The sequence below is a fragment of the Mus pahari genome, chromosome 14 (assembly GCF_900095145.1).
Source record: "Mus pahari chromosome 14, PAHARI_EIJ_v1.1, whole genome shotgun sequence".
In the NCBI taxonomy this organism is placed as follows: Eukaryota; Metazoa; Chordata; class Mammalia; order Rodentia; family Muridae; genus Mus; species Mus pahari.
This window is the reverse complement of record NC_034603.1, coordinates 28,283,287-28,311,186: the sequence shown is the minus strand read 5'-3', so window position 1 is coordinate 28,311,186 and position 27,900 is coordinate 28,283,287. Positions and strand designations below refer to the sequence as shown.

The 27,900-nt window shown below is 48.5% G+C and overlaps 1 protein-coding gene across 5 annotated transcripts in view; it reads left to right on the top strand.

Annotated features, from left to right (window-relative positions):
- Tom1l2 (target of myb1 like 2 membrane trafficking protein) overlaps positions 1-27,900 on the top strand; it is a 119,012-nt gene that overhangs the window by 81,826 nt on the left and 9,286 nt on the right. For 2 of the 5 annotated variants that reach the window (XM_029546321.1, XM_029546322.1), the window contains exons 6-13: positions 1,275-1,433; positions 4,230-4,346; positions 14,485-14,618; positions 17,585-17,633; positions 18,076-18,199; positions 20,353-20,470; positions 21,280-21,355; positions 24,089-24,151. In XM_029546321.1, the coding sequence (XP_029402181.1) occupies positions 1,275-1,433; positions 4,230-4,346; positions 14,485-14,618; positions 17,585-17,633; positions 18,076-18,199; positions 20,353-20,470; positions 21,280-21,355; positions 24,089-24,151 (840 nt within the window). Of the gene's footprint in view, positions 1-1,274; positions 1,434-4,229; positions 4,347-14,484; positions 14,619-17,584; positions 17,634-18,075; positions 18,200-20,352; positions 20,471-21,279; positions 21,356-21,810; positions 22,916-24,088; positions 24,152-27,900 lie in introns of those variants that run through there. The other 3 variants (XM_021211555.2, XM_021211554.2, XM_021211559.2) reach the window with 2 other exon arrangements.

Sequence of the window (27,900 nt, the reverse complement as noted above, 5' to 3'; positions counted from 1 at the left end):
TCTCTGTATAGCCCTGGCTGTCCTGGAACTCACTTTGTAGACCAGGCTGGCCTCGAACTCAGAAATCCGCCTGCCTCTGCCTCCCGAGTGCTGTGATTAAAGGCATGTGCCACCATGCCCGGCAATTTCTTTACTTTTAATATGGTACTGGAGATAGAACCCAGGGCCTCATGCATGCTAAGAACACATTCTATTACTAAGGCACATTCCAGCCCAATCAGTGAATCTAAAATGTATTTTGAGTATGGTCATTCAGCATCAGTCCAGGCATTCTTGAATTCTGTCAGCTTTGGGACTTGGAACCCAGAAAAGACCTGTTTTAAAGCATCCTGAAGAACCTCTTTCACAGCTGATAGTGACCACAGTGGCCTTGTGTTTCAGAATTAAATGGATGCTGGTAATGCCAATTATGGTTCCTCTGGGTCAGTAGTTTCTGTACTGGCAATGAAGCAGCTCCCAATCCAGAGGGCAGAGCCAGGATCACCCAGTCTGAAGAGGCACCAGGGATGGCTCACATGGCCTTACTGGTCTCCATCTGCCTGTCTCTCATATGGGGACCTCAAGGCTGGCAGTATGCCTTACACATTTGTGTGAACATGTATACTAATATTGGTGAATATATCTGAGATACCTAAGTGGGCAGAGGGCATAAAGAATCACATTTTCCAAAGCATTATTCTTGTTATGGTTTGTTGTATAAACATAGCCCGTTTATTCTTTTATAATGACACAGAAGGAACAATGTTATTGTTCTAATAATTACAAAGAACAATCAGTAAATTGCATGATTGCTATTTATATTAGTCTTCTTGTAAAGGCCAAATGTAGTCTTGTGGCACCAAGTAAGGATTCATGATTAGTAAATGCCTTTTGGGTTGCGTTACTGTCTGCAGCACATTGTTTGGAAGGGAGGGAAAAGAGGAAGAGGAGGGAGGGAGGGAGAGAGGAAGGAAGGGAGGAAGGAGACAGTGGTGGCTCTGCTGCCCCGATGAAGAGACTCACCAGAGTTCTGTGGAGTCTAACTGAGTGCACCACCTATGTTAGGGGGAGTGCCACGCTAAGGCACTTAGGCACCCAAGTGAATCAAAAAATACTGTTGTTAGCCGGGCGTGGTGGTGCACACCTTTAATCCCAGCACTAGGGAGGCAGAGGCAGGTGAATTTCTGAGTTCGAGGCCAGCCTGGTCTACAGAGTGAGTTCCAGGACAGCCCTGGCTATACAGAGAAACCCTGTCTCAAAAAAAAAAAAAAAAAATACTGTTGTTGTCATGCCAGAGTGTCCCAGAAATGGATCCAGCTGCCACCATTCCCAGGTCCCAGACACAGCCCAGGACAACCGCTGGCACCTACTCCTCACCTCCTCCAGCTTCCTACTCTACTCTGCAAGCCCCGGCTCTGAGTGTGACGGGCCCCATCACAGCCAATTCAGAACAGGTATTCATGTGCTTCTAGCCCATAAGCAAACCAGCTAACTGCCCTCATGTGCCTTTCCAGGGGACAGAAGTCTCCCTAGATTTCCAGATACTGTGCTGGGTCTATACCCACACAAAGATGGAAAGGTGACAGATTGGAGATCATTGCAGTAGTATGTGGTCTTGCTGTGGTAGGAAGCAGACCTGAAGATTCTGTGAGCCAGGGCTGAGCAGGGCATAGAAGGCCATAGCTGGGAGCTATGGCACTGAGGGCTCTGGAGTGGGCCTGGGTTTTGTCAGCTGAGGCCTATGTAGGCAGTATCATGAACAGCACAGAACAGTAGCATACCAGGGAACACCCCGTGGTCCATCTGCAAAGTGGGTTAACATATAGGCTGAGTGGAAAGATAAGTGACAGGAAGCAAGGGCCAAAGCAAAGGAGCACAGCTGAGCTGCGAGTAGGTGTTTACCCTTGGGGAGAGCATGCATCCTATGAGCTGTGCCAGCCATCACAGTTCATCTTTAATCAATGAGGTACCCTGGAGGCAACAGCTAGATCAAGGAGGCCTTCCAGAAGGAGGCCTCTTCTCCTCTGTCTGAGGGTTACTTCCTGATAAGTTACTGATAGTTCTACTAAATTACATTTTTAGAGAATTTATAGAGACTGTTTTTAGTTGAATCTATAGAATTTCTGTTAGTTGAGATTTTAGAATGGGTGAGACATGGAAAAAAATATCCTTGGTGTTTTCAGTTCCTATCGTTATGGTGCCATTCCTATGGAACCTTGTTAAAATGGGTTCAAGCAATTGTTTATAGGTTGCAGTACTGTTGTGCTATAGCTCTGTCCTTCTGCCAATACTAAGGGAGAGCATGTAGGGAAAGCAGGATGCAAGTAAGGAGGCACACAGGCCTGGGTGTGAGCTACATTCTCTTGCTCCATGTAAGGCGTCAGTGGAATGGCTAATTTCAGTCAGAGCAGGTAGCCAGGCTCTGCCCCGGTCCACAGAAGGAAGATATTCTCATGTCTCTACCAAATATGGCTGCTCGATCTAACCCCACTGTGGAAATGTGGAGTTAATGCTCTCAGTTGGGCCTGGGTCACTGAGTGCTGCCGCTCTTCACCCACAGAGCAGAGCCTTTGTAAAAGGGAGCTGTGGGTGAGGTCTTGGCTCTAGGCCCTGCTTCCTTGGGCAGAGTGCTAGGTTTAAGCTGGATGACAGCAGAGCCTTTACATCGACTCACTGCAGTGTAGTGGGTGCTAAGAAAAGGCCCATCAGCAGTAGAATACCCAAGAGGAGTCCCTTGGTATATCTGGTACAATGCATAGAGGAGTGGTAAGTGGAGGGACCCTGAAGACTGTGGCTCCCACAGGTGGGAGACAGAAAGTGAAGCACGTTGCCCATTGTCTGGCCTGGGCTGTGTCAGAACCCATCAGTGCTAGAACCTCAACCTCCTCCTCCTCCTCCTCCTCCTCCTCCTCCTCCTCCTCCCTCTTTTATAAACATTTATTTATTTAAGATTTATTTATTTATCTTATTTATATGAGTACACTGTCGCTGTATTCAGACATACCAGAAGAGGGCATCAGATCCCATTACAGATGGTTGTGAGCCACCATGTGGTTGCTGGGATTTGAACTCTGGTCCTTCGGAAGAGCAGTCGGGTGCTCTTACCCACTGAGCCATCTCACCAGCGCAGCCTGAATCTTCTTAACCAAGATGTTAAGGAGGCTCTGGGACCACCCCTGAAGTAAGGCAGAGGGTAGCCTTTTGGAGCCTAATCTATCTATTGTTGAGGTGGGTCTCTTTCCCATCTCTTCACTGAAGAGTTTGCTGAGAGACTTCTGCAGCAAGGAAAGGCTGAGGGAGACTGGTAGAAGATGTTTATACTCAGGCGAGCCAGGGAAAATGGAAAGGCCTTGCTAGGAGAGATAAGTATGGATCTGGAATATATCTCTTGCAGGAAAAGTACCCACTCCATTCAGCCCTGGGTCACTATAGGAACAGGCGTTCCTATGGTCAGCAGTATGCATTGTACCAGATATACCAGGCACAAGGCAGGCCCCACCGAAACCTGTGAGGTGTGGAGGTATCACTCCCTTCCCATAGGTGAGGGGGTGAGTCTCACTGTGGACAAAGACGGTCCCTGTGGTTTCCACAGGTGCCTTGAAAGGATTAGAGGCGTCAGGAGGTATCCAAAGCTCGGGACTGGAAGACAAAGGGAGACAGTACAGTACGCCAGCTGCAGGAAAGAAGGCTCAGGGTTTGGGATGCTGATGGCTGGGCAGGGTGGGCGGCTTTCAGAAGTCTGCTTCCACTCCTCACCTATTCTTTTCTTATCAGAAGAACACTAGGAGTACTGGCTAGCCTCCGTTAGGGTGTGACACTGGAAGGGACAGAGTCTATGTGCATGAGGGTCACATAGAAGAGGGACTCCACCCTAAAGGGATCTTGGAGGACCTGCACTACCATACTCTGATTTTAGAGAGAAGAAACAGAAGGGTCAGGTTAAAGGCCTCTTCAGGGTCCTGTGGGAGGAGGGCTGCGGGTGCTCAGCTCCCTCCTGCCCTGTGTTACTCACTGCATGGTGTTCTTCCCGTGCTGTTATGGACAGCAAGGGACAAACCACAGACTCAGTGACCAGGGCTCCTTGCCTCCTCCGTGTGGGTCTCACCATACTCCAGTCCTTGATAGGCAGAGCAAGGTGGGTTCAGACTGATCTGGGTGATCTCACAGTGGACAGGATTGGCTCGGGCCTTGGGCTGGCTGGTTCTGATCCTGTAGCTCACTCACCTTCTTCCTACCTTCTTGACCTACAGATTGCTAGGCTGCGCAGTGAGCTGGACGTTGTTCGAGGAAACACAAAAGTCATGTCTGAGATGTTAACAGAAATGGTCCCTGGGCAGGAGGATTCTTCTGATCTGGAACTACTACAGGTGAGGCTAACCTTAGCTGATGTAGCGTGGGCTGAGTGCCTGGCCAGGCTCTCAAGGGAAGTGCCAGTGCTGCCCACTGTGGTAGGACAAGTCTGGTGGTGCCATGGTGGAGAGGGTCCAAGGCCATGCTAGTTCACATTCAACCTTACTTCTTAGAGATGGGCAGAAGCCAGTAGCACTCTCTATACTATAATTTTTTATTTAATAACTTTTTAAAAATATTTATTTATTTTATGTATATGAGTGCTCTATGTGCATGCCAAAAGAGGACATCAGAACTCATTATAGATGGTTGTGAGCCACAATGTGGTTGCTGGGAATTGAACTCCGGACCTTTGGAAGAGCAGCTGGTGTTCTTAACTGCTGAGTCATCTCTCTAGCCCATATTTAATAACTTTTCCCCGACTCTAAAGTACCAGTTATAGAGTATGTACCTATCAAAGAAATATTTTTCCTTAGTTTTTAGCCTTCTACAATAAGTGGAGTTTATATTTTGATGTATTTTCAGTTAGACTCTTTGTCGTGTTCATGCATTTTGCATTGAGTTGAAATTGTGCTGTGTGTACAGTCTTGTGCGTGGCTTTACTCCCTTGTTACTGTATCATAAACATCCTGGAGTAAGAGTTCTTGGGCCTTGGTGACATGGAGAAGCCATGCTAGTCTCTCGTCCTAAGGCAGGAGATTGAGGTAAATCCAAAGCCCCTGCTCTCTGCCTCCCCGCTGGGACCACTCAGGCGTGGGATGACCACTGTGGTTCCTGAGAGGCTGCCGCCCCACTCCCACCCTCTGCCTCTGAACACTCTAGATGGTGATGCTGGAGTTGGGACATAGGGCTCTGCACACTAGGCAAGTTACTCCACAGCTGAACCATACCTGAGCCCACCCTACATATCTTGAACATGGCAGGAAATGGAGACAGCAGGAAGCCAGGCTGCAATCTCAGACTCCAATTGGTTGAGGGCCTGTGAGGCCCAGAGGCAGAGGCAGAGCCCTGTCACATTAGCCTGCAGTGACTCCTGTACAGAAAGTGGCAGTGGCGCTGCCCTTCGGGGTAGTGACCTTCTGGGAGGGCAGAGAGAGGATGCTGTGAACTGCAGGTGCCAGATCCTTCCTCCAAGAGGTAGGGTATATGAGTGTACAGATCAGGAATCATGCTGGCCTGGTGACCTACCTGGCCTGAGTGCCTCATGATACCTCTGCTACTGCCGCTGCTGTTTCTGTCTGGCAGTCTTGTACACCTGAGTTCTGCATCTCCCACTTTGCTGTATACACACACTGGTCACCCAGGAAACTTGGCTCTGATGGTCCTGCGCTTTAGTAATACACATGCCCAGTGGTTCTGCTACTTGGAGTTCTCACTCCCCACTCCAGGCCTATGGGGCAAGGCATGGTAGAAAGTCTAGCACTGAGCACAGTCTAAGTGTCATAGACAATAGGAGATACGGCTTCTGTTCTAGGGAGCTCCCAACTAAGTACAGGAGACAAACAAGGAAACTGCTGACCTGCAAGAGACCCGAACATCAAACTGCTCTTGAAACTGAGATGAGTACCCTTGACCTAAGTCAGTAGGAGCACTGAGCATCTCTGGTCCCCAGACTTCACTCCTGACACCTGCAGCAAACCAAGGTCCTGGTTCCCCAGGTGGTGATCATGTGTTACATACTCTGTGGACCTACCTACCTCTAATACACCATCATTGGCCCCTAATGTAGCCTGCAGGAGGGCTTGGCTAGGCATCCTATGGTGCATAGGAATCTGAGGCCAGTCCAGTATGATATGGTGAAGCTATGTTGTATCAGTGTTGGAATTCCTTTTATGGGGTGGGGACTGTCACTCTGGGCATAACTGAGCTGACAGAGGAAGGTGGGTTGAACAACAGCAAGATGGTTCTAGACAGGCAGAACAGACAGCAGAGATGGTCTGTGTATGTGTGTGCACATGTGTTTGCATGTATGCATACGTGTGTGCGTGAACATATTGTGCGTGTGCATGCATACTTATGTGTGAGCTTGAGTGCATGTACATGTTTTGCATGCATGTGGTTGTAGGGTATTTTGTTTGTTTGTTTAAACAAGCTCATCAGCCAAGAATAACAGAACCTTGTCTCCTGGCATCAGCTCAGTTTTCAAAAATAGGTTGCTTCCAATGACATTTTCCTTCACTCTGTTTTGTTCCAACTCAGAGCCTACTGGCCCCCAGTGCTGTCATATAAATCAAACAGAAAAAGACCATGTCTGGGAGCCTGCGGGAGGCTGTCATTTCAGTGTAGAAGAGGCAGAAACGGGTAGCTGTGTGAACAGACTCACTTTTCCTGGCTGGAGGCCACCGCCTTATGTCGCCCTTCTTCTGCCCCAGCAGTCAGCAGCCAGCAGGCAGTGGCTCTCACAGAATAGTGAGCCTTCCATATGGGAAAATGCTACTGTCCTCTTGGAACATGGTGGGGTCAAAATCTGCCCCTAACATTCCTTGAGCAATATGGAAGACAGCCAGACTACTCAGGGCAGAAGTAGTCCAGAGCTCAGAATGCTAGCCAGGGCACTAGAAATAAGCATATTTGTCACCAGCCCAAATTTTCCCACCAACAGACACAAGCTGCACTTGTCACAAGTGTAAATTGATGACTAGAAGGTTCAGGGAGTTGGAGGAGAGGGGATTGGAGGTACCAACCTCAGGATGAACCTGTGGCTAGTTGTACTCATGGGCAGTTGGCATCCTGGTTGCTTCCTGTTTACAGCAAGGTCTTCCAGGTGTGTCCTCCCACAGCCCATGAGAGCAACAGGGAAACTTGTGCACTACTTGTCTGGGGATTCCTGGAAAAGTGACTTGTCTCTGAGGAAAGGCCAAGACCAGTAACACGTAGTGCTGTCAGCTTTGCTGGAGGCCCCAAGGAGGTAAGATGTTGGAAGGGGACTCTCAGCATCTCCCAGGGTGGGTGTCAGAGCCTCTGCTTTTTGAGCTGAGCAATATCTTCCAGACAGCTATTCCAACTCAACACCTGTGCCCAGAGTCCCTCTCCAGAGTCTTGGATCAGTTTTTCTTCACAGCCCAGTGACAGGCTGTTCTAGCTGTCATAAAAGCACTATTTGTCTCCAGCAGCCAACTAGGTTGGCCTCTGAGCACAGCAGGGCAGACAGCACACAAGTGGCCAGATGCACATCTGGAAGACTGCGGGTAAGGCACAGCCCTTCCTGTGCCTGGAGTGATTGCTTTCACTGTGAGCTTGGCTGTCACAGGGCATGTCCTCTGTGAATCATAGCTTCTTAACAATAGTTAAAAAGCCTTTCTGCACACTGAACCCAAGTCTGTTCCCTGTAGCTTTTATATGGTCTGTGTTAGACAAAAGCACAAAGAAAATGCCTTACCCTCGTGGGTAGAGCCTTGGGTATCCAAGGACTGCTGTAAGGCCTACCTACTGGCCAGTGTCCATGCTGGTGACATTCCCCTTGTACAGGAACAGGCAGCCCACCGCGGGAGGCAGGTATTGTCAAGCCCGCTGTCATCCTGCACCTTTTGTTTTGTTGTGTTTTTTAATTTTGAGACAGTCTTACCACAACTATGGCTGCCCTGGAACTCTCTTTTGTTGAGTAGGCCGGCCTCAAATGCAGAGACATGCCTGACTCTGCCTCCCGAGTCTTAGTAGTAAGATGCATGCCACCCCTGGCATGGTGTGCCACCTGCATCCCACATATATATACATACACGTGGTTGAGCCCTGGGGTGCAAAGCTGTCGTTTTTCTTCCTAAAGTATATGCCCTCAGCCAAGACTATGTTTTACTGGAATCTAATTGAGCCTTTGAAGCTGTCTTCAATTAATAATAACCTGCGCAGTGATGGGTATTGTATAGGTCTCTATCAGATGGAAAAGCCCTTCTTAGTGCTGTTTTTTTGAGTAGCTTGTGGCCATCCCTGCTTACTTTGGGCATCTCATTTCAACAAAGAGAGTGGCCAAGATATTCTTCTTAGGAAAAATGTAACGTATCCCACACCTCATGCTCTCCCTTCTCTCTCGTCAGTGGGCCTTCCCTCCTCCCTGTCCCCTTTGCTGCTGCAATAGGACAGTCTTCAGGACTGAATACTCCGTTCCTTTGCCTTGAAAAGGGTTTAGAGGATAAAAAGATTATGTTGTGAGGTAGGGATGAAACTGTCTCTTGAAGGGAAGATAACAGCATCAGGGTTAACGAGGCAGCAAAGAGGGTATTTGATCCGGTGTTCTGACTGATGGCAGGCATTTGCAGAAGTGACTGGCTGCTGAGAACCAGAGATAGGAGGATGCCAGAGCAGAGGCCTGGCACTGAAGGAATTCCTGGCCCAGAGTCTGCATGGAGGAAAGAGAGACCTGCGCAAGCTGCTGGCCTCTGGCCCAGAAGAGAATCAGTCACTGCTCCTCATGGTTCGGAATAGAGGGTACTGAGGTATCGCCAACAGCCTTCTGTGATGGCTGTAGATGACACCAGGGAGGCCATGAGGATGGTCGGCTGGCACAGGGTGGCACGAATCCCAAGCTTATGCTCCATATCTTTTTTCTTTTCTTTTTAAATATGGTTTTTTTAAAACTTTTTTTTCTTTTGGTTTTTTGAGACAGTGTTTCTCTGTATAGCCTTGGCTGTCCTGGAACTCACTCTGTAGACCAGGCTGGCCTCGAACTCAGAAATCCGCCTGTCTCTGCCTCCCAAGTGCTGGGATTAAAGGCGTGCGCCACCACTGCCCAGCCTTTTAAAAACTTTTAATTATGTGCCTGTGTGAGGGTATGTGCATGTGAGTACAGAGACCCACGAAGACCAGAAGAGGACACCATAACTCCTGGAGTTGGGAGTTAAGTGGTTGTGAACCACCCTTTGTGTGCTAAGAACTGTTCCCTGCAACAGCAGTGCACATTTTAACCACTAAGCCATCTTTCTAGTCCTCCCATCTCTAAGGATGTATTATTTTACATTATGTATATAAATGCCTACCTGTATGTCTGTTTCTCATGTGTGCCTGGTACCAGCAGAGGCCAGGAGGGGGTGTCATGTCTCCTGGAACTGGAGTTACAGGCAATTGGGAGCCATAAGTAAATGCATGTTGTTCTTTAGAATTAGGAAGATGCGCCACTGAATCGTGACACATGAATTTTAGATTACTAATATATCCTTTGTAATGATTTCATTTTACATATATGGGATTTCATCTCTTTTCCACCCTTTTTTGAGACACTGGTTTAAAAGTTGAAGTCAGGAGATGTGCATAGACCTTGAGTCAGAAGGCTGGGATGTGTGAGCCTGTCTCTGGGCAGAGTGCTTGTGACAGCCCTCGAGGCATCTTCCACAGTGTGCGCGACTCTGGAGAGAGAGTTTCCCTTCCTATAACCCTGGCAGGAGGAGAGGAGAGGAGAGAAATGCAGCCAATGCAGTCAAAGCAGGTGCTTCTTGTGTTCGCACCTGAGTTCCCTTGTCTGGTCTTTTGTTCAGAAGGCCTCTAGCGTTTTCCTAATGGGCTTTGAAAGTAAAGGAAGCCTTCCTCCAAACTGAATTCTGTAGAGACTGGCAGAAAGCAGGTCCTTAGATGTCCCTGAGATGCCTCAGTGGAACTCTGCAGAGGTCTGGGATCAGACCTATGAGTATGGAGAATATGTCTAGCCATTCCTGCTTGTACTGCTGCTGCTCAGCATCCTCAGTGTCCATTCTGGGTAGGGCTCTGTGGTGGAGGCCATGATAACCTTGCTCTCTTCCTTTGTAGGTGGGACCCTGATGCTTTGAGAGCTGCAGCCCTGAGTTTTGGTTAGTTGCTTGGTTTTAATTTTGCTGAGAGACAGCACTGCATTATCTTGTCTTGTATGGCCTCTCACTTGCGACCCACCTGCCTCAGCCTCCTGAGATCATAAGCAAATACCACCATGCCTAACACTGCAGTGCCTAAGACACTCTGCAGTGTGCTGCATGGCTCTCCTGTGAATCTAGGATCTGAATCTAACAGCCACTCTTTGGAGCAGAGCTAGTCATTACTTGGAGGCTCTGCTATAAGAGCTGTACTGACAATGTGGGGCAACAGATGCAGTCCAGGTCTGGAATGCTGTGTGAGCCCTGTTAAGGGAGGATCTGCCAGAATCTCTAGAAAATATTCTGAGTGGGCAGGGAGGTAAATATGTGGGGGTTACATGACACTGTAAAATATAAGTGGTTGTACTTTTTGTTATATATATCCACATACATTTGTATATATGTATTTTAAAAATATATTTTATTTTAGGTGTATGAGTGTTTTGTCTGTGTGTATTTATGTATACCATATGAATAACTAAGGATCTTGAGAGCTAAAGTTGGGTCCTCTACAAGAACAGCAAGTGCTCCTAACTGCTGATTCACCTCTCCAGCACCTGCATAGTGTGTTTGTTTGTTTGTTTATTTGTTTGAGATGTGGTCTCTATATATCTCTAGCTGTCCTGGAACTTGCTATATAGAGCTTGCTGGCTGGCCTCAGACTCAGAGAGATCTGCCTGTCTCCCTCCTGAATGCTGAAAAGGTATGTGCCATGCCTGGCACTTTGCTATATATTTTTAAATTTATATGATAATATACTGGGGTAGGGACACATCCCGTATCCCTGGAAGGATACGTAGGAGTTTAATGAAAGAAAAGGACATTGTTGGCAGAGGGTCAGCCCTTCACCATCCCTGAGCAGTGTGGTAAGTTCGTGAGGCCATCTCTCATCTCTCATCCATGTCTAAGGCATGTTTGGAGATGACCGGTGGGCTCTAGAAGGTGATGCCCAGGGCTCCAGAGAGCCTTGGAACAGTTTTCAGCAACATGCCATGTGCCCCCTAACTTGCAGGTCTTCCATCTTGCCATTGGCCTGCAGTTGGAATGAGAACTGACTGACTTAAGGCCCCAAGGATTGCTGCTTAGCCATAAGCATTAGACAGGGCCCTGCTTTCCTGCCCTGGACCTTTGTGGTGAACTCTGCCTTTGTTGGAGAGCCTCTTCCAGGGAATCATACTTCCTTCTCCAAACCTAGGGTAGGAATTTTTGGAGCGCCAAGAGGAGGGGTCTGGTCCATTCAGAAAACCAGGTCCAGACCCTGGCATTCCTGTGTAGTGCTCAAGAAACTGATAGTGCGGTTATGGCAGGACAGACAGGATGACGGGCCCTGCAAAGCGGTCAGATCCAGGGTGGAGGGAGTCTCAAAGAATCTTTTGTCCAGGTAAACACCAGACTCTCAGCTACCTAAGTGCAGGTCTCTCCTGGACTGTGTTTGAGCACTTCCAGGGTGATCCATTTGGGCCAGGCCTTGATCCCTAGTAGGCGCTATGGAACTCTGAGGCTGAGCACTATGGAAAGAGGGAGCAGTCGGGCCTAGAACACACACGGCATAGCATTGAGAGCTGAAGCACTGAGTGGGTAGAGGGCCACCTGCCTTGTGTACTCATTCTCTAGGGAGCATTGGAAAGTGCTGCTATATGTCGTCTTTGGTGGTGGGAAGATGGGAAGAGAGGTCTCCTAGCCAGGACAGTAGGATGATGAGACAAAAAGAGGCAAAGATTGCCTGTGCTTGCTGTGACTAGATCTGGTAGTCTGTAAGACCTATCTCCAGACTGAGGCGGTTCTGAGGTGGAGCTATGAGAAATTTGGCCAGCTTTAGTGTCTGTTCCCATATCTAACTGGATTATTAGCTCCCCCCAGTGTCCAGGAACAGTATTTCACTTCTGCCTTGACCCTGGTGGCCTACAGGAAGGCTGAAGGGCCATCCTGACCAGCCTGCCATGTTTCCTCTGTGGTATTCTTAGTTTGACATAGAACAGGGCAGGGCCCTAGTGGGTGCTTAAGGCTCTCTGCAAACAAGAGCCTCGCTAGGAGCTTGCTCTGGGGCAAGAGGGCCCTATAAACCAGCGCATGAGGTGCAGGGTCTGTCTTAAGGGGATGCTGCTCTGAAGGGTTGAGAGAGCTCCTGTGGTGGCTGAGGGTTGCAGGTGCAGCTGTGGCCAACAGAGAACTCTGTGGGAACTGTGGTGCTTCTGAGATCCTAGCGACTTAGCAGACATGCCACTGTAAATTACATGACGCTGTCATAAGGTCCAGTCGTGCCATTGCTGGCAATGCAAGCAGACTGGCCCCATTCCTGGAGGGCCTTTTATTCTGACCACCAGTCTGTGTTCTAAATGTAATACTTTCACTAGAGATATTCTATTTCTAAGGAACTCATGCTATACAAGTGCTTGCCCAAGTATGTAAGAATTGGCATGAGTATGAACTGCTCCATTGTTTGGGTTGGCCAAAGGAAAAGATTAGCACAAGCCACATACCTGTCAGTAGCAGGTAGCAAGCTCTGTACAGTGTGAGATGCATGCGAGGCTGGCTGTACAAAGTGGTAGGCAGCGGAGCCTAGGAGATTTTGTTGAAAAAAAGCAAGCACAAAGAATCATGCTTTTCTATCTTAAAAATAATTTGTACCGGGCCTAAGAGATAGCTCAGCAGTTAGGAGCCCTGACTGCTCTTGCAGAGGACTCGGGTTTGATTGCCAGCACCCACATTGTGCAATTCACAGCTGCCTGTGAGTGACTCCAGTTCCCGGGGACCTGACACAGTCTTCCAGCTTCCACCAGCACCTGTGTGCAGATGGCTCACAAGCGTACTCTCAGGCACACACACAAAGCGATAGCTTTTAAAGGATTTGTCGTTAGTTGTTGAAGTCATCCAACACCTGTGCAGTGACAATTCTGGAATTTTGGTTTCTTTAAAAATACAGAGGGGCTGGAGAGATGGCTCAGAGGTAAGAGCACTGACTGCTCTTCGGAAGGTCCTGAGTTTAGTTCCCAGCAACCACATGGTGGCTCACAACCATCCGTGGTGGGATCTGATGCCCTCTTCTGGAGTGTCTGAAGACAGCTACAGTGTACATACATATAATAAATAAGTAAATCTTTTTAAAAAACCATACAGAAATATTATGAGAGTGTTTTTGTTTTAATCCCAGGTGTGGGATATGAGGCTGCTCTGAGCTGACCACAGCAGCTGACTATGATTTGTCCTGTGCTCCAGCAGAGGCGTGGTCTTACCAGCTGCAGATGGTTTCTGTGACTGTGTGATGTTTGGAATTCTGGGAACTTTTCAGAGGCTCTATAAATGATAGGGCCCTGAGATGTTAGTTGGTGGTTGGTGGTCATTCAGGGGGATTGGTTGCAGTTTATTAGCAGTTTATTAATAGTTGTTCTCTAGAAAGGAAAAAAAAAACAAGAAAGAAATTAGATTCAGGGATTTCCCCCCCCCACACACACACACACATACACCTCTATCCTTCTTTCTTTCCTGTCTAGTGATAGGGGATAAAACTGGTGGGATAAAGAACCCACAAAGTAGCAAAGACTGGCTATACACATGAGATGCCAGGACAGTGTGTGGTGCAACCTTAACACTAGAGAGTGATGGTTTAACTTTATAACTCAAATCAAACATAGGCGAAAGCTTAACTGACAAAGACAAAGCAAAATGGGTGTTATGGTATTATTTCAATGGTCCAGATATGGTTCAGGTAGTGTGCTTCCTCATAAAACTGCACCAAAGCTTTTTTCTGTATGTGATGGTTTAATTGTTTTGTTTTTAGTGGAATTGTAGGAATATGTCTGCTTAAATAGCCTTACTAAATTGTATCTTTATAGGAATCCCATATTGATTTCCAAATTTATTTGCATTAAATATTCTTTTTAAAAATCACTTGTACTAACATACTTGTGTACACCCAGTGGTGTGTGTGTGCCAGTGTGTGTGCACGTGTATATACTTTGTGTATATCTTTGTGTGTCTGTGTATCTTTGTGTATATGTGCATGTGTGTGCGTATCTCTCTGTGTGTGTCTGGGTATCCATGTGCATGCGTGCATGTGTGTGTACATCTCCTCTGTGTGTGTGTGTGTGTGTGCGCGTGCGCGCATGCGCGCGCGCATGTGCGCGCGCGGTTGCACATGCTCACAAGCCTACAGAACTACTTGCTTCCTCTGAGGCAGGAGAGGAGGAAGCTGTTAACTTCATATTCTGCACACGTCTGGTTTTATGAACAAGCATGTACTCCTTCCGTGACTTTCAAGAAACAGTGCAAATCCTTTCAAAGGCAGTAGAATGTGAGAAAAGCATTCCCAGCAGGCTCTGCCAGAAGTGCATATGTTTCCTAGGAATTGAACAGGACCTGCCGAGCCATGCAGCACCGCATAGTGGAGCTCATCTCCCGAGTGTCCAATGAGGAGGTCACCGAGGAGCTGCTGCACGTCAACGATGACCTCAACAACGTCTTCCTCCGCTATGAGAGGTGGGGCAAAGTCCTCGGGGTCTTCTCCTTGAGAGGATGATTGGTATATCAGAGGAAGTTCATTCATAAACAAAGCAGGGAGAGGAGACTGAGAGCTTGGGAGATGCTAGAGGTGGGGAGTAGTCATCAGGCTCATTTGCTCTTGGATGACAGAAAAAGTGCTTCTTGTTCTCCAGAGAACAGAACAGCTGGCAGCTGACTGCAGCATCCACCTCTGCTCCTCCTGAGTCCCAGGGAGGGCCGAGACTGGGTTCACACCTGCTCCTTTGATGGTCCTTTGAATTGAAAGGGATTGGGGGAGGGGAGCCTTTACTAAAGAACAGGATTTCCTCTATTTCTAGTCTTGTAAATGTCAGTTCTTCTCGGGTGCTGAGTGAAGTAGGCTGCATGTGAGCTGTTTCTCTGGGGAAACACACTTTTCCTCAATTCTTCCCTTCCAAAGCCTCCCACAGGACAGAGTTGCTTTTTTAAAAAGTCTCTTCTGGACCTAGCTTTACGTGGGTAGTGTGGAGAAAGGCTCCCATCTGTCCCGATTTGGGCACTTCCCAATTGGCCCAGGGTTGTGGCTGGCTTTGACTCTAGGCCAGCCTTCTCCATTAAAGGAGCCTGGCAGCAGTGTGAGCCCCTTGGAGGCTGTGGCCACTCACCCTGCTGACGGGCAGGCTTCTCTGTAAGTTTGTCAGAGGGCAGTGCTATGACACAAGTAAGAACAGAACACAGGCACTGTTTGCTTTGGAGGCCCTCTAACCCAGTAGATCCATCTAACCCTTCACTGGAGATGTACACAGGAAATAATGTGTGATGTGTGACTGCTGCACACACACACACACACACACACACACACACACACACACACACACGTCTTAGACTGGCCTTGAACTCTTGACTTTCCTGCCTCAGTCTTTCCCCAAATGCTCAGATTATAGCTACCCACCACCATGCCCATGTAATCTTTCTAGCTCTCTTTTACTTTTTGTTTTATTTGTTTTTTTCAACCTCCTTTGACTCCTCCCAGTCCCCACCCCCTCTCCCTCACATTCATTCCTTCCTCCTCTGTTTCCCTTCAGAAAAGAGCAGGTCTCCCAGGGATATCAATTGAGTTCAGCATATAAGGTGGGATAAGACTCAACACAAACCCTCACACCAAGGTGAGGAGGAGAAGGGTCCCAAGAGCAGGCCAAAGAGTCAGAGACACCCCCATTCCTACTGTTAGGAGTCCAGCTAAAACACCAAGTTAACAACCATAACCTACATACAGAGGACCTAGCACAGACCCACCAGAGGACCTAGCACAGACCCACGCAGAGAACCTAGCACAGACCCACGCAGAGGACCTAGCACAGACCCACACAGAGGACCTAGCACAGACCCACGCAGAGGACCTAGCACAGACCCACGCAGAAGACCTAGCACAGACCCACGCAGAGGACCTAGCACAGACCCACGCAGAGGACCTAGCACAGACCCACGCAGAGGACCTAGCACAGACCCACGCAGAGGACCTAGCATAGACCCACGCAGAGGACCTAGCACAGACCCATGCAGGCTCCATGAGTGCCACTTCCCTCTCTGTGCCCTGTGAGTCCTGTAGTCTGTGGGGCTTGTTCTGGTGTCCTTCACTCCTCTGGCTCCTGCAAATCTTTTGGGGGGGGGTGTTGATGTTGTTGTTATGTTTGTTAGTTTGTTTTTGAGACAGGATCTCTCAATGTAGTCCTGGCTGTCATGGCACTAACTGTGTAGAACAGGCTGGCCTTGAACTCACAAAGATCCTCTGCCTGTGCCTCCTAAGTGCTAAGAATAAAGGCATGTGTCACTATTCCTGACCTATAAAAACAAACAAATAAAGGGTGCAGTCTCGGAGCTGCCATGGTTCACTTAGGTCTGCTCACCTTGAGTCAAGCCTGTCTTATTTTCCGTCTTTTTCTCTCAGATGCTGGGCAGAGCCTAAGCATGCTTTCTCTGGTACACTGGTGTTTTCCACTCTTACCTAACGCGCCCCTCTTTGCCACACAACTCTTTGCTCTTTTGAGCCCCACCTGTGCATCTACAATAAACCCTCTAAAACTCAAACCAAGCAAGCCCCACCACATACACTTAGTCATACTGTTCCTTCCGGTCCTTTGTCCCAGATGCTGAGCACACCTACTGGGGTGGCAGCATAGAGCAGTGCCTCTCTGGTCTCTAGTTTCCCAGGCTGTGGCTAGACTGAGCTGGTTGGCTTCCCCTTTGCCTGCGCCATTTGGAGCTTTTAAGTACGATGCAGACCAAGACCTGTTGTCCTCTATGGACACTTCACAGCTTCTCCCAGGTGTAAGGATGGCTTCTGGCAGAGGGGGCTGTCTGTCATCAGTTGCTCTCAGCTAAGCCCCTTTGTAGCCATCTGCGGCCTGGGTGTCAAGGAGTGTCCCTGGTAGGGCCCGCTTCATCTAGTCTTCCTGGCAGCACTTAGGCAGGTGGCACAAAATATCTTATGGTTTCTGGCAAGGCCTTTCTCCAGGCTCCCCCTTCTCTTCCTGAGGTTGGGCTGGGGGTGTTCTTAGCCACAAGCTTATTCCCCCCAAGCAGAGTTCTGTGTGGTAGAGGGAGCGCTGCACTTCCCTGCCAGGCTTCACAAGTGACCATGTGGAGACCTGGTGACCCAGCCACCCCTTCAGAGACTGGAGAAGCATTAGGGCCAGACGTGTGAGAGGATGACCGGGGATGCTTCTAGTGGCCTCCTAGAACCAGCTAATAAATAATAACCCTCTTCCTGATGCCAGCCCAGGGTGCTTATGGGAGAGACAGTGGAGCTAAACCTGTAAGACAGGAGCCCATGTCCAGGAAAGCATGATACATTGAACATGTGAGGTCCCCTCCACTAACAGTACTGGCCAGTCTCCTGCCTCTGCTGGGTCCCAGTGTTCTCAGGACTATGGGCCTTTGGGTCTCACTCACATCCTCCTTATGTCTGCTCTCCTTCCCATTAGGTTCGAGAGGTACAGGTCCGGCCGATCCGTTCAGAATGCCAGCAATGGAGTAAGTGTTCTTGGAGCTCCCTTGACTTCCGAGGCAGGTACCCACCCATACACACATCAGAACTTGTAGAGCTTGGCCTAACAGGCCTCACTTCTAGCTTTCCAACTGGAACCAAATACAAATGCTTGGGTAACCACAGAGCAAGCTGTTTGAAAAGAAGCTAGAGAGCTAGCAGGCATCCTGATGAGAAAGGCAGACGGAAGACAGCCCATGGTCATTAGTGAGGCAGCATTCTAGTGACTCAGTATCCCTTCCATGAGAAAGGAAAGGAGGAGGGCAGGGCACGCGAGGCTCACTGCTGACCTGAGTCCACAATGAATCCTTCAGGTAGGTAAGGAGACCCATCCTCCATTGCCCTTCCTTGTGAGTGCATGCAGATCTGTATGGGGTTGCTGGAGTGTGACCCCAGGACTGACCGCATATCCATCTCATGTCCTGACAGGTACTAAGTGAAGTTACTGAAGACAACTTAATAGACCTGGGCCCCGGCTCCCCTGCTGTGGTGAGCCCCATGGTGGGGAGCACAGCACCCCCATCTTCTCTCTCCTCCCAACTCGCAGGCTTGGGTGAGTGTCCTAAAGTGGAGGAAAGAGCCTCTTCCTTCCTCCCTCCCTCCCTTCCTTCCTCCCTCCCTCCCTCCCTCCCTGGATGTCTTTCTCTTTGTTGGAAGGTCAGAGAAGGCCTCCGCAGTGGTCCACACGAAGGTGTGTCTCTTGCATCCCAGCCAGTTGTACCACCTTCTTTTTATAACCTCCTTCCTGAAATCTGAAGTTTAAGCCTTGGTTGGAAAGTAGAGGTGAGGACGTTCTGACGATGACGAGGAACCTTTGTGCCTGAAATGATTTGTTCTTCACTGTTAACCAGGCTAAAGGTGGCAAGTGTCTTATCTCACTAGCTGCTCAGAACATAGGTCTGAAGGGCAGCTACCGCCACATGGTCCCAGTTTCATTTCTGTAACTGTAATAATTACCCTGACAAAAAAGCAACATAGGAGATAGACATGTAATTGGTTTACACTTCCAAGTTGCAGTCCATTGTAGGAAGGTCAAGGCAGGAACTTGAAGCAGCTAGTCACATCCACAGTTAAGAGCAGAGACAATGAATACATGCACTTATTTGTACTCTGCTCCCACCTCTACATTTTACAGTCCAGAACCCAAACCCTAGGAATCTTGCTGTGGATGGGTTCCCCCCACTTCCATTAATGCACTCAAAACAACCCCCCCAAATGTGCCCACAGTTCCAACCTGATTTAAAGAGTTCCTCATCGAGATTCTCTTCTCAGGTGATTCTAGATTATATGAAGTTGACAAAGCTAACTGTTATACATCAATCCCTAAGAGATGAATCTGGGATGGATTGGCAATGTCTGCACAGGGCTAGGAGTCAGAAAGTGGTGGTGTGATATATTTGCCTACCTCAGACTATACCATCAACCTAAAGTATTCTAGTGTATGAAATTTAGGAGAACCTCCTCACTTTTCCACAGTGCAAGTGTGTGAATGACTGTGTGTTTCATTTATACCAAGTTATATAAAATTAAATTCTAATATTGGTGAAGCTAACAGCCATGGCCTTCAAGATTCTTTCCTCTACTTTGATTTTATGTTTTCTTTTCATAATAATTCTAAATTCATTTCACTTCAATTAAACTTTCACTCAGTGGCCTGTCAGTTGTTACAATTTTGGCATCTCAGTTTTCTCTGTAGCCATATATCTAAGGTAGAGTAGCTGTCTGTCCTTTCAATCTATCTAGCTGATGACATATGTGTTTCATGTATATGCATGTATATGTAAATTTAAATTATACTGATTTATTTATTTAATGTGTGTGTATGTATGAGAAAGGTAATTTGTGTATATGCACATACGGAGATAAAAGGACAACTTGTGAGAATTGGGGCTTTCCTTCTCCCATGTAGATTTTAAGGATTAAATGCAGGACATCCACCTTGGCCTGGCTTTTTGAATAGCCTGCCTGGAACTCAGTATGTAGCCCAGACTGGTCTTGAATTCACAGCAAACCTCCTGTCTCAGCCTTTCAAGTGCTGGGAGTTCAAGTGTAAGCCACCACATTTAATACCTAGAATTCAAAGTGTATCTGTTGCTTTTCCATTTGATGCTTTGCCTTAGTGGTCAGTTCTTATCTCCCTCTTTAGTCATGCATCCCTCTCAAGGGCTAACACTTCCAATGCATGGCTCTGGCTCCGTGTACCTAGGGTGTAGCTCCCAAGTTAAATGAGTGGCCCAGACCCTGAGACTCTGTGTCTGAGTGGGCGTGGTGGGGCGGGGCCTGAGGAAGCTGATCCCCTGCTCATCCTCACCACCAGCAGTCTCCTCTCTGTCCTGGACACCTCTCCCTCCTTGAGCAGTTTCAGATTCAGGGCAAAGCCTGTCTCCCACCTCGCTTGCCCTGGTTCTTGTGTATGCTGTACTGGGAGCTGAGGACACCTTCTCACACAGTGACGTAACCCATTAGACTATTATCCTGACTTTTGGGGGCACTCCATCAAAAACTCATATTTTGGGGCCAACAAGATGATGACTTGGTGGATAAAGATACTTGGCATGCAAGTCTTATGGCTTGCATGCCTACAGACACGCAGACACTCAGAGACAGCCAGACAGACAATGATAATAATACAATAATAAAACAGTTTTACCAGCTTTTTATACAACCTGCATTTGTTGTCTTCTGGTTCTTGTTTTGTTGTCACAGACTTGGGGACAGAGAGTGTCAGTGGCACCCTCAGTTCACTTCAGCAGTGCAAGCCACAAGATGGTTTTGACATGTTTGCCCAGACCAGAGGAAACTCCTTGGCTGAACAGCGAAAGACGTATGTGGGGCTCTTTCCAATGGCTTTCTGTAGATACTAGTGGGTGAGGGGGTGTTGTCCCAGCATGGTCACATTAAAAGGAGAAGCAGCCCTTTCTTTACTAGATTTAAGACTGCTAGAGACATAAAAATATCACAGTGAGGACTTGTTAACGGCTAAAACTGAGCGAGTGCCAGCCTCATCTCCCCTTCTCCTCTGCCCCAGGGTTGTCTGTTCTGTTTGTCACAGGTTTTTTCTTTTCTACAGCCCTCTCAGGGCTGAGGAGAAATCCTACTGACCTAATATGGCTGCCTCATTCGGCCCCTCCACCCAAAGCAGGCAACCAGACCTGCTCCCAGCATACAACCAGTTGAAGGCAAAACAGAACACAAAAACCTTGAGGGCAGAGGCTTCTCCAAGCAGTTTGGGCAAGGGGTACTGACTCCAGAGCGGACAGCCCCTGCATCTGGAAGTAGCACAGTGGGGGCTGCTGCTCGTACATAATTACTCAGTCTTCTGAAGCCCCTTCCTTTGAGGACTTCCAGAACATTTTCGACATCTTTCTCTTGAGCTTCAGTATTGTCACTCAAGGCAGGGATGTTTGAAAAGTATGGTATCCCAGGTCTTAGAAGACCGACTCTGGGTGTGAGCTGGTGCCAAACCTTCCCTCCACACCGCATCTGCTGGGAGGCAGACAGCAGGAGTCCTTAGCCTCTGCTGCAGACCAAGAGCGCACCTGACACAAGCACCATGAGCTAGGAAAAGGCTAAAGGTCACAGCACAGCTCTGCGCCCACTGGGAGGGAACCCATCTGCACTGCTTTTCTTCAGGGTCACCTATGAGGATCCCCAGGCTGTTGGAGGACTCACTTCTGCACTTGACAATCGGAAACAGAACTCAGAAATGGTAGGTCTTCAAACCTGTGTGTTGCCCACAGTCTTCTGGAGATAAGGAGATAAAGACAGGCAGTTTGGGAAAGTTGGCTAGATAATTCAGCAGAAGATGGCAGAGACAGCCTAGGGAAGGTCCCACAGAGCACCTCTGGGTGGTGGGTGTGCACAGATAAAATATTGATCCTCACAAGGAAAGCAAATGCTGATCTGAACCACCCCATTCCTGGCCGATCAAGGTAGTACCAGTTCCAGGGGAAGACGGCTGAGGGTCAGAACTTGTCTGTGAGGTGGCTTGGATAGTGTCCTGTCACACTCTGGGCCTGGAAAGAGTCAAGCCAAGAGTCAGAAGGTTTTGAAATGAAGGATGAAATTGCCCCAAACCACAGCCAGTTCCTGTGAGCAGTCAGATCCCAGGGGAGAGGACCCTGTGCACTTGATACACAGATATTCTCTTTTGAGTTTGCCCAGGAAATGTGTGGGAATGCATGCCTGTCAGCCTGGCAAGGAAGAAGACAGCTCCCAGGACCCCCTGGGCTGGAATGACAGGGGACTGTGCCCACCCATTCACTGGACAAGGAGGGACCCTTTGCTTCCTGCAACCAGATCTTAGCCTCCTGTGGTGTGGTCCCTGTGTAAAGGGACTGGTGGGGGACAGTACACTATCCCTGGCATAATGGAAAGGCTTGGTCTTGAGGGTGGGGACTCCCTTTCTGAGCTGGCATATGTACCTCTGTAGTGGCTTCCAGGAGGGGCAGAAGAGCCCACCCATCTGCCTTGCTCTCAGCATCCTGCTGTTGCTGTTGCACAGCGGGGGCCAACTGTGACATTGACCATATTACACAGTAGTCTCCGTTCTTTCTCCCATTACTTAGACTATCTCTGCCATTGAACACAGCAAGAGAATTAAAGAGCTGTGTACTGCCTAGTGAAGATGAGGTGACCCACCTCTTGGCTCACCTCAGTCTGGAGCAGCCTTGTTCCCCAGCAGGCTCTGCTCTCCACCCCACCATGCCACATGTGTCCTGCTCTAACCCAGGCCATTATCAGTGCCCAGGCCTGGGTCCAAGTCCAGGAGACGTGGTCTGTTTCTCACCCGTCAGCCTTTGAATACGTGGCTTGGCCTGGCTCCTTGTTTACAAAGGTCTTGCTGATTTCAGCAGATTTACCAATGATAGGCAGACTGCTGTTCCTGTTGTTACTGGGGCAAGGACTGGCCTCAGCAAGAAAGGCTGGCAGCACATGGGATGGTCATGTGTGTATCTGTGTGTGAACACATCTGCATGCTACCCTGACCCTTCCTAGGCCATGCTGTCCTGGCATTGAGAACAAAGCAAAAAAGAAGTTTGTGTAGCAACACTGCTGCAAATAAGACCCCACCTCTAATTATACCCTTTAAAGAAGCAGGAGAGGACTGGCAAAATGACTCTGTAGGTAAAGGCACTTATTGCCAGCCTTATGCTTGACTTACATCCTGAGAACTACAAGGTGGGAAGAGGCAGCTGTCTCCTACAAGTTACCCTCTGACCTCCACTGCAGAGTGGCATGCATGTGCAGACATTCATGTATGTGTGCACATACAAAATGAGTAGCTTTTTAAAATAATTATATATATATATAATTATTTAGTATATATAATTATTTATATATATAAATAATTCAGCAGAAGATGGCAGAGACAGCCTAGGGAAGCCTAGGGAATATATTATACATACTATATATATATATATATATATATATATATATATATATCATATATATAATTATATATGTATATATTGTTGCTGTCTTCAGACATACCAGAAGAGGGCATCAGATCCACTACAGATGGTTATGAGCCATCATGTGGTTGTTGGGAATTGAACTCAGGACCTCTGGAAGAGCAATCAGTGCTCTTAACCACTGAGCCATCTCTCCAGCCCATGAATAGTTTTTTGTTTTGTTTTTTAATGCAGGAGGTCTGTGAGTGTAACTTGCTTCTCTAGTGTGTACAATGTTCTGGGATCAGCAGCACCACCACAAATAAACAAGCACATAAACATAAGAAAGCAAGGAAGAGTGTGCTGAGCTGAATTCAGCGTTCAAGTCGAGAATTAAGGAAAAATATGTGGGCAACTAGGATGGAGAAAAAAAAAAAAGCAGAGTGAGTTAGAACAGGCTAGTTCTCTGAAAGCTGACCTCTTCAGCCAGGCAACAACAATAATTCCAGAGGACTGAGACAGGGGGATTGGGAATGCCAGGTCAGCCTAGGGTATGAAAGAAAGAAAGAGAGAGAGAGAGAGAGAGAGAGAGAGAGAGAGAGAGAGAGAGAGAGAGAGAGAGAGAGAGAGAGAGAGAGAGAGAGAGAGAGAGAGAGAGAGAGAGAGAGAAAGAAAGAAAGGAAGGAAGGAAGGAAGGAAGGAAGGAAGGAAGGAAGGAAAGAAAAAGAAAAGAAAGAAAGAAAGAGGGAGGGAGGGAGGAGGGAGTTAATCTGTCCACTTGGTAGTCCTACCTCTCAGACTGTTTGGAAGCCCCCAGGTGTTTGAGAACAGCCAGCAGGAACATTTTGTTACCCAGCCTAGGGGATATGATGGTTGAATTTTCCTTCTCTTCAAGGCGTGTAGGCAGGGTGTGTGCTAGGGCAGGGGTGGGAAGCATCAGATCACATTTCCTTGTGTGACAGGTGATCAAAGCTGAACAATGATTTTTCTCTTTTACAATACGTGGTATGACTTTTCTTTTTGGGACTTTTCTGTCCTTGGTCCAACAGAGAGGGAGAGGTGGGGACTCTGACCTGCAGCCCATAGACAGCTGGCTCATGACCCAAGGAATGGTGAGGAGCCAGAGCTGAGTGAGCTCACTGCCTACCCCAGCCCCTCACCATGCAACATTCAGCACCTTCCTCTTGCCACCTGCCCAGTCCTTGCGACCAGACAGGACACAGAACACACACTTGTTCTGGGTGCCAAATCTCCCCCTGTGTCTATGTGGAATCTCTCTAAGGGCCCAGACTTCCGGCTCTGGAAGCATCTTCCCTGGTATTTTGTTGAGCCTATGTCCCTGGGTCTTCGTGGGCTAGGATGTTTGCAGGTGTGAGGGGGGCCTTTCCCTTCTCCAGCAGACTCTGGAATTCTCGGCAGTATTCAGTTTTCCAGGATGAGCACAAACAATCATGCCTTGTGCCCAATGGGAGGGGCTATTATAAGAGGACTCCACATATGCCCAGTCAGAGAAGCTCCCTCTTGCCCTATGCCTGGGAATTTGGCAAGCCTAGGCTTGGTGGGCTTCTGTAGTAATACAGAGTCTCACACATGGCCTGGAGATCTCTTGCAGAAATGTATAGATGATAGTAAGAGAGGAAAAGGAGGATAAATCTGAAATCTGGGAGAGCTTATATCACATGGCAGTGCACTCTCATATAGAGCTTCTGTGACTGAGGCTTGGGAGGGTCGTTCCCGCCTTATCCATTCAGATGGCCCTGAACTGGGTCCCAGGCTGTGTGCCTCAGGCTGATCACTTCACCCCCAGGGACAAAATCAAATCTTTAGGTGCATGTGCAGGTGAGGGAGGATACAAAGAAATAAGCATGTGCACCTCTGCCACCCAGACAGATATGCTAAGTCAGATCCAGAGCTAGGCCTTGGTGTCAGGCCAGGAGCGACCCAGGTGTGCTGCTGTCCACATAGGATTTTTAAGTGGCAGGCTGCTTGCAGCACAGGGGTCACCTGCTTAAGAAAGGAGTAGGCCCCAGGTGCAGACAGGGCCTGCAGGCTCCCTCAGTGGTGCCCCAGCTCTCCCGCTCCCACCGCAGTACACACCCACCCTGAGTAAGGAAGCAGTTTCTTCAACTGAAGGGGGCTACCCTGCAAGTGTGGGTTGCCTGGACCCTGACCTTAGAGCAGGCTTCTTAAAACGGTATCTCAGTTGTCCAAATTGAGAAGATCTAGCTGTGTGCCCTTGTGCCTGTTAGCCCTGCAAAAAAGGATACTGCCCTGCAAACTACCTGATGTGACCTGGGCAGCTGGTGATGGTGCCTGTCTTTGTCCACACAAGCCATCTCTACCCTTCCCTTCCTGTATAGAGCCCCAGTCTTCAACTTCCCAGAAAAAGCCCAACTAACAGCTAACTTAGTGTCTCACCTTCCTGCCTACAGTTAAAAAACTGTTAAAACAATGTGTGTTAACTGCTTTGCCTTATTTCCTGTAGTATAGAAACCTCTCAAGTACAAATTCTTCATATGGAAACTTTGTGTACTGCTGAGTGACACCAGGAGCTTTAGAACAACCCCTCCTTTGGGTTGGGGTAGAGTGTCACAAAGTTTCATGACTCCTCTAGAGATAGTTCCAAATATGAACTTCACCACTGAGCAGGTAGGCGTCCTTTCATGCTTGGAGCTGGGAACAACTGTGGAAGAGTTCTGTCCTCTCCTGGAACTTCAAGTGGGAGGGCAGCTTGTACAGTTAGGTCACCACACCAGGCGCGTTGGCAGGTGAAGGTAGGCAAGAGCTGGCTTGAGCCAGGGTCAGTGGCCTTCCCTCTCCTCCCTTCCTGGCCTTTGGATCTTTTCTGCTACTTCTGGCGGGTGATCACTTGGGATCGTCACCTACTTCTAGGGTACAATCAGGGAAACTTAGAGCACGAATGCTGGTATGGTAAAGCACACCTCTGGTCTCAGCACTGGGCAGGCTGAGACGGGAGGCTCGTGGTGTGAGCCAGCCTGGGCTACACAAAGACCAGTCTAAGCTGAATAATGGGACCTTGTCATATACACATTCATACAAGTAGAAGTAACCATGACAACAACAACAATAATGTCAAAGCAAGAACAGAAGTAGTAGACGATTTCCCCTACACTCATTCATGGTCCTATGTTGCTCCCTAACACCAAAGGGGCAGGGCAAGGAAGACCAAAAACAATGGGTTCTAAAAGAGGGGCTGAAGAGATGGCTCAACAGTTAAAAGCACATACTGCTCCTGTACAGAACCCAAGTTCAGCTCCCAGCATCCACATTGGGCCACTCACAGGTGGCTATAACCACAGCTCCAGAGAATCTGATGCCCTCTTCTGGTTTCCATGAGCCCATGCACTTTCATGAACATACCCCACACAGACAGACAGACAGACAGACACACAGACAGACAAACAGACACACACACACAATTAAAAATAAAAACAGTGATGAAAGCCTATTGCTGTGAGAGGCTAACACTAGTTATCCTCACTCTATAACCTGGCAGACACCCAGACAAAACCAAAGGAAAAACCAAAACTAAACAAACCCCAGAAAACCAAAACTGGTTGGATCCAGTGACAGCACCTCCCCTCCTCTGTTCCCAAGTGGGAGTAACCCTGCCTGACGCTCCTGACTTCTGCCCACCACCCAGAACCTAACCTGCCACCCTAGCATCAGAGCTGTCTGAATGTCTTTGGACTCTGTAAGATGGACTGGTTGTTGTTACAGGGTGGCTACTGTGTTCACGTAGACCAGAATTTGAGCTTGGTCTCTGTGGGAGGGTATTCTGGGCAGCGTCCTTTCTCTTCACCTCCTCCTGTCTGACAGTGTCCCTCATCTGTCTTCAACCTCCTCTAACAGCCTGTAGCTTGGACCAGGGTCCAAGAAGATGCTAAAACAATGGCATGTGAAAACCACAGCTTAAGGGTTTGCAGGATGAGCCCTTCATGTGAAGGATATGATGCTAAAGGCCTGGTGACTTACTCAGAGCCACAGGGCAGAAGCACACTAAGACTCCTGCCATGTCCCTCTATCAGCCAGGGGTGGGGTGGAGTAGCGGGTATTTCTCCCTTGTTCTGGGCCTCCACGGGCTGTGTTTTCCAGTGAGTATGCATGTTGGGTCTGGGTCTGGGTGTGCCTGTGTGGGGAAAGGGATACTCTGCCTGCTTCCCAGAGCAGGTTCATAGCTCTGCTCCTGTATCAGCCCCCACCTTCTGTTAGCCTAGCTGATAAGTAACACCCGCCCCCTCAGAATGCTCCCTGAGGCCCAAGAGACTCGGTTCCAGTGACCAGACTCCCTCGAGTTTCTACCTTAGAGCACAGAAACTCAAACCTGGAAGCTGAGGGACCCTAACTCAGGAGTGGGAGACGCAGAGAACCGCATTGCAGTCACCCAGTTCCCAGATGAGGAAGTGGAGGCCAAGCCTTGGAGGGCCCAGGCCAACTCCTCCACGTCTACCTGCACAGCTGAGGCTTCTGAAGCAGAAGGGGCTGGCTTTCAGTAGTGAAGAAATGGCTCGAAGAGCCACACCTTGCCCCAGCAAGCAGCTGTGCACTGTGCTGAGGTGGAGTCCAGCTGTGGTGTCCCGGGTGCTGCCATTGCACGGCTCTGGTCAGCTCTTCACTGGCTTTTATGACGTGCATTAAACCCAGAGCTCCATGTGTGGCATGCAAGTGCCCTACTTCTGAGTTACTCCCTAGCCCTCTACTTTTTCTTTTTTTTTCTTTTCTTTTTTTTTTTAAAGATTTAATTTATTTATTATATGTAAGTACACTGTAGCTGTCTTCAGACACTCCAGAAGAGGGAGTCAGATCTTGTTAAGGATGGTTGTGAGCCACCATGTGGTTG